We start from the raw sequence: 12,570 nt of genomic DNA on the forward strand, positions 1-12,570 counted from the left end.
TTTATAACAAAATCCGATTATCTGAACGGTCATTGTGTTTCTTGGCAATCTGCCCTTCTTTTGTAGTGCATAAATGGATTGCAGTTAGAGCTTTTCAGCTGAGGCATTTAATACATTTCTTTCTCAATGTCTCCTCAGCTGTCAGAGCCCTCAAGAAACTATTTGGTGGTTGGATTTTCTTAAAAGCTTGATGCTCATAGCATTCAAGAATGAATTAATACGTTTCCCTTTTTATTTTGTGTGCTGATAGTCTTAAAGTAAGTGACAATTTAACTTCATCCAGCAGACTGGATTTTAGCATTGTCCAGAACTTTCCCACAAGACCACCAAAACACATTCTGCTTCAAATCATTTCACATACATTTTAGATGTTTGCTTGCTTTGTCTTTCATACACATAAATATGGATCATAACATAACATACCATCAAGGGTAGCTCCTACCATGGGGCCACAGGGGTCCTTTCACACTCCCCCATCCCCAGTTTTATAAGCCTTGCTAAAGTCTTTCCTTATTCCTCCCTACTAGTGAGGTCCTGTGGCAGCAGGTACACAAATGCATGAGGACTCTGTAATCACAGAATCACAGAATCCCAAGGGTTGGAAGGGACCTCAAAAGATCATCTAGTCCAACCCCCCCACAAGAGCAGGGTAACCTACAGTACATCACACAGGAACTTGTCCAGGTGGGCCTTGAATATCTCCAGTGTAGGAGACTTCACAACCCCCCTGGGCAACCTGTTCCAGTGCTCTGTCACTCTTACAGTAAAGTATGCTTAAGCATGAGCAACAACGAGTTAAAAGTTTCTCTAGGGCATCTATTTTTTAAAAAAGAAAGCAAATAAAGCAAAATGAGCACTTCAATGCATTGCAGAGTTCTGATGCAGCCCTCAATGGGCATTTCACTGTTACCTGAAACTCAGAGACAGGCATATGGCAAAGTAGGCTGAGCATGAAAGGGGAAAGATTTTTTTTGTTTTCTTTTAATTCCGAGTAGGTGTTAATATTCTTACTGTGATAATGAGCAATCCATATGGTTCTTGTTTAGCATCATGGAAACAAGCCCACAAAATTTGCTGTTGAGAACTCTCAACTAAAAGGATTAAAGCTGCTTATTTTATAAGGTTATAAACAAAAGCCTTTAGTGACACAGAGATAGGACTGCTCACCAGAGAAGATCACAGAAACATTGTTACAGCACACTCAGATGCACACCAGGAAAAGACAAACAAATACATTAAGGCATGTTGCTCAGAGCCATTTAGAATTTTGATTAAGGACTCAACCAAATCTGGAAATCAGAGTTCCAGGGAAAGCAAATACTTACGGATTGTTGTGAAAACATTGGTAAAACAGAAGTAATCAACAGCATTGAATGACAGGAGATGATACAAGAATTGTTCTTTCTCATCATCACAGCGGAGGAATGCGTAACGCTTGTAGAGTTTTCTGACAAAGCAAAACAAATGGCCTGTTATAGCAACAAGATACTTTCAGTGTAATGTTTTCTACTGTGCTTATTTATTAGGTAAACTATGAAGAACGGGCAAGCAATTACAAATGACAAGTGATTCTGGTAGAGCCAACAGTATTTAATGTGCCAAGGTATGATGACATTCTGCGAGTCTGAAGTCTCCCAAGTGTATCAGTCCAATAGTCCACACTATTTTCAGCCCCTTGAAATCAAAGTTTGGAGTGGCCTAAGGGTCTTCTCCCACCCAACACCCCAAGATGGAAAAAGTAATTTTGTATTCTCTGACTACTCTTTGGCAATGTAGAATGACAGAACTGAAGTAAGAGAGTCCTCATAAGTTACTTCCCAGCAGATTGTGCCATGGGAGAGTACACCAGAACATGACATAAGACAGTTAGAAGACTGTTTTCAAAGGACACCAGGGCAAACACTGGGACTATATGCTTCTATTAGACTACAGGCGATAACCAGGGCCTACAACAATCTGCACAAAATCCAGGGAATAACTTCAGTGCTGACAGTACACAGCTCCTGATGAACAAAATCATAGATACGCAAAGTCTTGCATGTCTAAAGTCCTTCTTAAAGGCTTAAAGTCCTACTGCTGCCTTCTACTGGGTTAAAAACACTTTCCTCAGACTGCAACACTGAACAGAAGTGCAACTTTTTTAAGTGGGAATATCAAAAGATGTAGCTCAGTAGCCTTCTCTACTAATACAGACACTAACACCTATGCAGAAGGATGTACTGTTAACGGAAACAATCTTTTAAACTTATTGAAACACCTTAGAGACTTTAACACTGCATAATTTGCAAGGGAGAAACCTTGAAATGAATTTACAATCTCAAGCTTTTTAAGTCCAAACTTTTGACTCAAAAATACTCTTAAGTTACTCACTTGTACATAGCAATCACCACTATTTTCATTAATTATGCAACAAGTAATACCAGTGTTGGTGAATAAACATAAAAGAGCATTCCAAGATGCATCAAAATCTGACTGATGCTAAAGGAATATTCAAAACATCATGAATGCATGAATGCTGACACAGCCGTGTCCAGGTTCTTCCTGCCAGGTGGGCATCCTGACAACTCCCCTCAATTTCAGACATCAATTACAAAAAAGCCAGCAAGTGACTCACAAGCCAGAAATTTGCAAAGCAGATCAGTTATGATTAACACACACACATATTCTCACTTGCATAACAAATGTAACATAAGAGATGGACAGGAAATGTTCAAAGGAAATAAAGATACTGAGCCTTAAATCAACATAACCTGCTTGTAGTCACAGGAGTAGCAATCCCACTGTCGTGGTTTAAGCCCAGCCGGCAACCCAGAACCACACAGCCACTTGCTCACTGCCCCCCCCCACCCCGTTTCCTCCCCCAGCTCCCGGAGGGATGGGGAGGAGAATCAAAAGAATGTAACTCCCACAGGTTGAGATGAGAACAGTCCAGTAACTAAGGTATAACACAAACCACTGCTGCTACCACCAATAACAATGATAAGGGAAATAACAAGGGAAGAGAATACAAACACTCACCACCCACCGACAGATACACAGCCCGACCCAAGCAGTGATCTAGCCCTTCTGGTTAACTCCCCCCAGTTTATACACTGGCCATGACGTGCTGTGGTATGGAATACCTCTTTAGCCAGTTTGGGCCAGGTGTCCTGTCTCTGCTTCCTCCCGGCTTTCCCTCCACCCTGGCAGAGCATGAGACTCAGGAAGTCCTTGGTCAGAATAAACATGACTTAGCAATAACTAAAAACATGGGTGTTATCAGCGCTGTTCCCAGGCTGAAAGTCAAAACCACAGCACCGCACCAGCTACTAAGAAGGAGAAAAATGACTGCTACTGCTGGACCCAGGACACCCACAAAGGTCTCGTGGGTGATATTGTCCATGTTTCATTTGAACAACCTGAACCACGTGCTTAGACAGCCTGTCTACAAGGGCATGTGCTGCCCTGCATTTCAGAGTGTAAGATTCTCAGTTTACTTGGGCACACAATGGTGTTTGCGGAGTGAAGCAATGTGACTTCCTTCTGTTCCCTAACTCTAGTCCCTTTGCAGACTAGAAAGAAACCAAACATTTCAGGTTTTGTATATTTTTAGCAAATGCCAAGTGAAGCAAATGAGTTAATCAGAATATCTAATAGTTGCTTCAAAATACAATCATGTTAACTGTAAATTGTCAGCAATTGCACAATTACTTTTAGTACCTCACTGACCTTGGCAGTGCTTCCTCTAAAACCAAATGGAGCACATTTTAAATCCATGCTGCACAGAGCACTTTTAAGTAGGGTATCTAAATATGTAGCACAAGGCACACAGGATTGCAAAGAACTGATGTAATTTCTATACGAGTTGCTCCTTCACTTGTCACTTTCATTTTAAACATATTTTTGTAACTGTCTCAGTCTACTCTAGAGAATTAGAATGTGTCTGATACAGCTGGGGTTTTAATTCTTGGGGGTGGGGGGGAGGGAGGGGAGGAGGAGAATATACTCAAAGTCCTCTCACAGTCCTTTTTTTTTTCCTGCACAGTTTATACTAAATAAATCTCAAATCTTTACTCCTAAAAAAATTAGTATTAAATATGGCTTGTACTCTGATTTATGCAACCATTTACAAAATAATTATGTTTACAAAGACAATATAATGCGCATGTGCTCTGGACATTCACGTACACAGGTCCTTGCGCTGAGCATTTCTCCTTTTGTTCTTCGAGTACTTCTAAGAAGCACTAGCACAGAGTACTTCAGACAGAGTTTAAGACAGTGGTGTTTGGAACTCTATAGGTTCATGTCTTCAGTTTTCACATCTTTCTCCCCCTCATACTTCATACACTTGTCCCCTTTACTTCCCATAGCACAATTATTCTTTAAGTAGGGTCGGGTCTCTGGTCTCCATGGTTGGGTCTTTTCATACTTTTTTAATGACTTTGTGTATGAGCAATCGGAAGTGACATATTTTGAAATGTTTAGGAGAAGTAATAAAACAAAAAATGGATCATAATAGCAAATATTTGACTATTATGAAAAGATTTTACTTTATGTTCTTAAGCAGGCTATAAATGCAAAACCTTTATTGCGCAGGAGATGATGAACAAAGCTGAGACACTGTCATTTTGAACTAGAGATGTGGACAATCATGCTCTGAAAAATTTAGATGGAAGATTTCAAAAGATTACCAGATCTCATCTTAAGCTTATGGCCCCAGAATGAGACTCAAGAACTGATTAACACAGCCCTCCTAGTCCCCTCCAAGGTAATGCATGTACACTATTCATCTGCTTTCTTAAAATCAACTTCTGGTGTGGTTTATCTACAGTATTTTACATGGCTGTGAAAGGAGTTACAAAAATGTCTCAGATTTGGCAACAGAAGTGAGAAGCTAAGGAGCAGTCAGTTTGAGTCACGCTAATCAGAACCACAAAAACCAATATGGATGTGCCTTTACACTTTCCATACCACAACTCAACTGCTACCAGGACCTAAGTTGCACTTTGCCATGCACTGCAAAACCACACAAACAATCCAAGGAACACAAAATATCCCACAGTTACAGAAAGTGAGCCAAAATAAAAAGCTTGACTCAGCAAAGTAGTGGTGTTTGGACTTAGGCCCTGTTTCATTTAATCCCTAGCAATTTTTTAAGATTTCACCTCAAAGTTGCAGGCAGTCCAACAGAACTGATTCTGCATCTGAAGAATGCCATCACTGAATCATAATTCCAAACACACAGGTGCAGAGACACACTTGAAAGGGTAGTGAGTTCTACTGCTTTTGCACACTGCTAAGCAGATGGAAGAATAGGCACTTCTGAGTTTTTGAAGTTAAACAACTGAACAGGTTTTATTTTTTAAAAGCTTTGTCCAAGATAAATTGTCTTACTTTGTGAGTTCATGGTCTGAAAGCAGCTGTTTTAGGTGCCTAGAGAGCAACTTCTTTTCCATAGAGAGACGAACCCAGGCTCTGGCCTTGCCAACATCTGTTTTGATCTCACTAATGTTCTGGATATGCCTGGGAGGGAAAAACAAACAAAAGACACTGTCCAGTATTTTCAAAGTGTGACAGCCCTTTTGAATCAAGCTATCCATCAATCCAAAATATCAGGCAAACTACTAGAGAAAGAGACATGATCACCTAAACATTCAGCCCTATCTAAATTCCTTGCAGATCTAGCTCAAAAAGAGTAAGAGCCCGAAAAGGAAATATCTGCAATGCAGTGCCCTATTTACAAAATTCTAAAGCAGGCCCATTGCCTCACATGATTTAAGAGTCATTCTGGACCTTATCACTGCAGTATTTATGGCTGAATGCTTTGTAAAATTAAATACTGTCTTTGTATGCTCAGTAGTAGCTTTCCTTACATACAAGGAACAAATGGTGTATTTTGAAAGGACAAGCATGTCCCTTGACAATTCACCCCTCCCTACTGAAAAAATTAGATGTTGGTAAGGAAAAAAAGAGGATAAAAAAAGCCTTTCAAAAATAATTTAGAAGTTATGCATATTGTTTTTTGATGTACTGAAAAGAAGGCATTGAGCGTAAGTTATAGTTTTATTCACACTACAGCACTGATTGTCAGATAAACCCATTCTTTATATCAAACAAGTCCTTTAAACTGCTTTCTTCACTGAGAATCAAGAATGAGCTCAGAGCTATGCAACCAACTTGTCAATGAAAGGGAAAACACACACACTACACCCACATGTCTGTGGAAATAAAACAATACAGCATACTTAGGAAAAAAAAAAGATTAAAACTGTGCCAGGGTATTTCTATAAGCAGTAGCTGTAACAATATAAAATCTCAACCGTATGAAATGTTTTTGTAAAGGTCAGTAAAAAGGTTGCACTATGTACCTTAAAACACTTCAGCAGGTTTCTTGCCCACATTCCCCCCCTGCTGTATGAAACACAGAAACAAGTATGCAAACCTCTTAAGTTTCTGTGTTAGTTTTAATAGCTTAAACTCACCTCATATCCTGGACGAGAGAGATTCTAAGAGGTGACATGGCTGGACTGGTATCAGACTTCCTCCTTTCTGAATCAAGAAGTATTCCTAGACTCAGAAGAACAGAATTTGTTAGTATAAATTCATGTAAAGATTTTAAAATCAATATATATACATATAAAAAAGGTCAATTAACATCAACTTGCACTCTTGAGTTACTGGCAAGTTACTGCTTTGTGAAGATATTGTGGCATATTTCCACTTCAAGTGACAGGAAAATCTAATATGCTACACAGATGGTTATGCAGATCAGCATACACTGAGCATTAAACACATTAATGAGCTTAGATTACACTGGAATTGGTATGACATCAAATGGCTTAAGATATATACTAATCAAGTATTATTTTCTAAAGACAACCTTATTTTCTTTCTATAAAGTAAAAATGATTGGCACTATTGACACCAGAAAACTGCGTTCAATGTGTTTCACTCGGTACACCACACATCATACTCAACTCATCTATCACTTAAGAAACTCATCTATCATTTAAAAATAGAACACTTTGGGGTTTTTAAGCAACATTATTACTCTTATCTTTCAAATTCCACTCTATAATCAAGCTGTATGTTAAATACAGTCCCTACCCTCAATCCAGAATTAGAAAGCATAAAAATAATTGCAACTTCAGTCTGATATGCAAAACCACTAAGGACCAAGTGATACTCAAGAGACCTTAATACTTTCCAAATCTTTGGTTTTGATTACTTACAGGACCTTGTGCATGTTAGTAATGCTCAGCTTTTTGCCTACAGCACCCACTGCCTCCCTCAAAACCATCTATACCCCTTTTCGGAATTATACACAAAGGTTATAACTTGTATTATAACCCTATGCCCACATCTGACACAAGTAGCAGTGCTTAAAAATTACATTAATAACCTTAGAAACACCTTGTAATATTACTGCTATTGCATCACTGTATAAAACAAAAATTAAAATGTTTCTACGGTATTTTTTGTTGTTTCTTGGTTTTGCTGCAGTTTTGTCCATGTATTTTTCTTTTAAACAATAAGCCTACTGTTCAACTGTTTTTCAAGACAGAATGTAAAATTTCAGTACATAGAGCTCAATTGTATTTCTTTATACTTGTTTTCCACTCCCATCCATAATTCAACGTGCTCTGCCAGCTATGCAGTGACCATGTGTCATATGAAGGCTGGTATATCACAGCAATAAATTGTAAAGCCTATCTCTGAAACATCAGATATTTCTGGTATCTGCAGTAGCCAGACACCAGACCCAAAAAACCGGGCTCAATCCAAACAAGTTTGTTTTTCACAAAATATACTGGGACAATGCACCAGGTCCATATTACTTCTGTAGCAGATAGACTACTTGATTCAGTTATCCTGAGTCAAGGATATTTCCAAGGGAACAATCTCCGCATGGTACAAATCTGCAGGCAGCTCTTACTCAACTTTTAATCATCTTATTGAAGTGGAATCCAACCTTACCTGAGGTACTAAAGCTGCCTGATGTAGTTTTTCTCTGTCTGTTTTCTAGGTAGTGTAACAGATGAGACCACAAAGCAGACTTTCCCTAAAATTAAAAAAAGAAAAAACAACCAAAACAAAAGAAATCATTAAGAAATTCACTAATTCACTAATTTCACTAAAGAGAAATTAACTCATTAAAGAAATCACTATCAGCTAAAACAAAGTTTAAATCACCATTGAAAGTACCAGCCATAACAATGACTTGATTTAAATATGTTTCTCCCTACAAAGCCATTGGTAAAAGCCAAAAATGAGACACAAGTTGGCTGTGTGGAGGAACTGTAAAGAGGTTGAGAAAGAAAAACCAGAGTCAAACTACTGGGATCTAACGATTCTGGTAACAGGAAAAAAGCCAACTGAACTTCCTTCCTCATAGTTCATTAACATCATAAGAGAACATTTAAATGCTTATAAAACACTGTGTGCAAGCAGAGTTCTGAAGACATAACATGTACTATGTGTCTTTCCCACCCTGCCGCTCCAGCAGTGAAGTGACAAGAGATACAGAACCAGCCTGAGTAAACCATCTTATACCCAGATCAAGCCTTGTTCTCTTGAGGTTAATACAGGGCTACAGTTGCATGCTGTCCATTTTTAGAACCCCAAAAGATCCCCCTCTATTTCATCAGGCAAAGGACTTGGATAATCACACACATAATATGACAACTCAAAACACAAATAAGACAATGAAAGCACATCACCAATAATACTCCAATGCTACACATTTTAAAACCAACTTAAAAGTTACAGCTTGGGATGTAGTATTTATGCCAAGGTAAATCCGTCAAATGATGCTAAAAGGTGCACCTTGCTCATTGTTGCTTTCTTAAACTGCTGGTAGCTTAATGCAGAGTTGAGGAACTCCTTCGCTGGCAAACTAAATAGATTCTTGGATTCATCCTAAAATATTCTGCACAATAAACCAAAATCTTGCAAAGCCACAGAAAGGCAGCAGTAATCTAACAGGGGCTCTCAAAGACACTGACTGAAATTACTTAGAGAGGAAATTTATTAATATTACCCTAAATTATTATATGAACTGGAAATCCCAGGAAAGATTTTGCAGTTTTGCATTCAGAAATGCAGTCATGTTATAAAGCCATATTTTTTTTTACAACTTTGTGCAGAAACTGTGACTGTAAAGCAACAGTTGTCAATTCTGCATTATCAATGTCATCTAAAGTCATGTAAGTGGCTTCCTAAAAGTGCAGTAATTATAGCTCATCTCTGAAATATCTTTCTTTTAAAACACTACCTTTAAAAATCTCTGAATTTTAATAGTATAGCTCACTCGCTGACATAAAGAACTAATGACCATGAGGGATTATTCCAGACACGGCCTGCCTCCAGAAGATAATGCCTGGAGTGTCTCTAACATATGTGTTGAGAGAAATCTATTAAAAATATGCATTCACTGGTGAACTTTTAACAAAATTCAGAGCAGCTCAATATCTCATGTGTATACCTGACAGATCCAACATGGAAAGCCAAAATTGCAAGTCTTATAAAAACATAAAAAGGGAGCATGAAAAATACCAGGGAACTGCTACATTCAAAATGGTATTTCTCCCAGTGAACACACACATGCATGCATAGTCTAGTGTTCAGCAACTGGTCGCCATGGCAAGGAACACTGCAACAGCTCACATAAAGCAGCAAAGGGTACTGCAGCAAACAGATGTCAACAATATGATGAATGTAAGAACTCGTACAGCGTATATATATCTGCCCGCTTCCTTTACTGTCATGTTACTCTCCTTTAACTTCACCAAATAGCAATGACGATGCAAGCTGTATAAGGGAAAGGCACACAGCCTAAGGGAAGCAGTGGGACAGAGAACAGGCAACAGAATAAACATAGCCTTCTGAAAGTTCAGACTACTTCAGTCATTACATCCTATATCTGACACCTCTCCTGCATTGTTCTTGGCAAAGGAAGGTGTGGATTCACTCTGCAGGTGGAAGAATTGGCAGGAAGCTAATGTAGGATTTTCAGGGTTCATCAGCAGGGAAGAGGTAAAAGCAGGCATTGGTGGAAGGAAAGTCATCCTTATTACTATGCTCAATTTTGAAAGAAGAGTCTTACTTGGCTCCGTATTGAAAAATAAAATAAAACCCATGTCTAGACCAGCAGGCTTTTGCATTTTTAATACAGGCCAGAGCACACACAGAATTGGTGGTGGATCATAATATAAGATGCGCTGCACTTCCTCCATCAGGCCTCTATTATATTCCACCACTCTATTTATTCCACCATTCAGCACTGTTTGCTAACATCTGCAATCAATCCAAAGCATTAACCTTATGTAGGGTTGGCCGTCTGGTGGTCTGAAAGGCCCAAATCTGAGTTGAAGCAGAGTATACTGATGCTCTGTCTTCTAAGATGAAAGCAGTACAGCTTCTATCCTAAGTGATATACAAGAGGGAAGGGAGAGAATCACACAATAAATCTTCACATAGAGAACTGCTATGTAGTTTGAAGGAGAGCAGATTTAAACACTGGTGCTTGGGTGCTGGGAACAGAGATACTGAATTACAGTTTGACTGGACTATGTATATTTATTCTGCATATTCTTTAAAAAAAGAGTAAGTTATCATTCTCACTGTCCTTGCTATTCCTTTGTACAAAGGAGGAGGAAAAGATAAAGGCCTTCCAAAATCCATCTAGTCCCACAAGTCATTCCAAACAGAAGAACATGACAATCATGAGTTTCATAGGAAAAAAACATCCCTAACTGGTGATCTTGTAAACATCACTTAACTATCCCTCCATCATTCAGGAAGAACAAAAATAGGAAGGGTTTTACTCTTAAAAACTAAATTAACATGCATGAAAACAAAATCCCTATACCATATCCCATTTAGAGCATCTCTAGCATACACTGCATTCTAGCCTAGGCAACTTTATTAGCAAAAGTATTAAGAACACAAAAAAAAGTTTAATTTACCATCCTATTAAAAAAAGAAAAAACCAACACCAAAACCCACAAACCAAACCAAACCAAAACCCCAGGTTAGATGGAAAGAAAGTCTTCCAAGAAGTCATCTGTGGAACACATCTACATGCACACATGCACATACCCCAGAGCAGAAAGTGGAGACAGACAAGGGGGAAGTAACTGACATAAAAAAGGCTGGAGGGAAACAACTGGAAGGGCATAACATGACTTCAGGAAAGTGCACTCTGCAACATACAGGAGTATTTGTTCCTCACCTGTTTGACCTGCAGACCGTGGCTCCATATCCTTTCTAAGAGGTCACACAGACTGGCTATCAGGGTATTCTCTTCCACACCTGTGATATTCACTTCACCATGACCTAGCTCCACAGCTTCTCGCCCCATTTTTTCAACCAACATCCTCTTGGTCTCAAATAGGAGAAGGCAAGAAAGAGTTAATTCTTTCCACAGAAACTTCCAAGATCACTTACACTTTTTAAATAACCAACAAGGAAGTACACCATAGCAAAGATTTGGCAGAGTAACTGGGTATACACAGTATTTCTGAAGCTAGTGCATGACTGTATTTCTTTTATCCTAGCTTTCAAGCCATGGCTGCAGCAATGTTGACTACTTTACAGCCTCCTCCATCTATCTAATGGGGGCTTGCAAATGGGCACATAAGCTACCACAGAGTAACTCGAATAAAGGGAACAGCAGGATATACATTGACAAGTGAGAGGCCTAGCAGCAAGGCCCTGCAACACAGGTCCTGAGTGGTTTTGAAGACTGATGAGTGCTGGACTGAGAGCAATATGCTATGTCTGCATCTTCCGAGCATAGGTGAACATGCACAAGTGCTTCCAAGTAGCAGGGGGATATGTTATTCTTGTGAGACCCCATTCTGTCAGAAGGGTGTTTGTGTTTAAACCAAACCCATTCTGGAGTGCACCTCCTGAGTTTCCTGATGAGCCACATCCTCCTAAATCATGCGCAGTTTCATTCTGGTCAACAAAGCTCTCACCAACATTTAGAAGTACAGTCTCCCAGTCACAAAATATTCAATGTATAGCGACCTGGAGGGAAAATTACTAGGGAATCACTTCTGATCATCTCTTACACATTTTTTCACCTTTGTTGCTATTCTAGAGTATCCCTCAAATGAGTAATACTCCCTTAGGCACCTACACACAGCCTTAGTTGAGATGAAGAATCACCAGTTAGCCTCTAGCTTCTTCTCCTCACCTTCCCTGGTAATTTTTCTAACAGCAGGCTCACTAGATTCACTAGAGTTGCATTCCCACTGTCTATCTTCAAGGATTTTCATCATCATATGCCTCTATTATAAAGCGGATTATTTGGACAGTTGCATATATACAGAAAACTAAAGTAGATGCATGTATCCAACACAGTTTCACAAAGCTATATACAATTGCTGTATTACCTCCACTGACTTAAGGCAAGAATGTTTCTACTTGATAATTATTCTCTTTACTGTGTTAGTATAAACATTAACATTTAATTCTGATTAATATACTGTCGAATACATACTGGTGAACCATGTCTACAAACTAATGCCAAATTTATTTGCTTAATGCTTGAAAACTTCTATTTCAGAAGTTTGTTAACCCACT

At 38.9% G+C, this 12,570-nt stretch overlaps 1 protein-coding gene across 3 annotated transcripts in view; it reads right to left on the reverse strand.

The window, feature by feature from the left end:
• Positions 1 to 12,570, reverse strand: part of DENND5A (DENN domain containing 5A) — a 72,393-nt gene that overhangs the window by 11,155 nt on the left and 48,668 nt on the right. For 2 of the 3 annotated variants that reach the window (XM_065682996.1, XM_065682994.1), the window contains 6 exons: positions 11,213 to 11,365; positions 10,300 to 10,404; positions 7,957 to 8,041; positions 6,462 to 6,546; positions 5,374 to 5,502; positions 1,326 to 1,447 (listed from right to left, as the gene is read on the reverse strand). In XM_065682996.1, coding sequence (XP_065539068.1) covers positions 1,326 to 1,447; positions 5,374 to 5,502; positions 6,462 to 6,546; positions 7,957 to 8,041; positions 10,300 to 10,404; positions 11,213 to 11,365 — 679 coding nt within the window. The remainder of the gene's footprint in view (positions 1 to 1,325; positions 1,448 to 5,373; positions 5,503 to 6,461; positions 6,547 to 7,956; positions 8,042 to 10,299; positions 10,405 to 11,212; positions 11,366 to 12,570) is intronic. The other variant, XM_065682995.1, reaches the window with a different exon arrangement.

The sequence above is a fragment of the Lathamus discolor genome, chromosome 6 (genome assembly GCF_037157495.1).
Source record: "Lathamus discolor isolate bLatDis1 chromosome 6, bLatDis1.hap1, whole genome shotgun sequence".
Classification (NCBI taxonomy): Eukaryota; Metazoa; Chordata; class Aves; order Psittaciformes; family Psittacidae; genus Lathamus; species Lathamus discolor.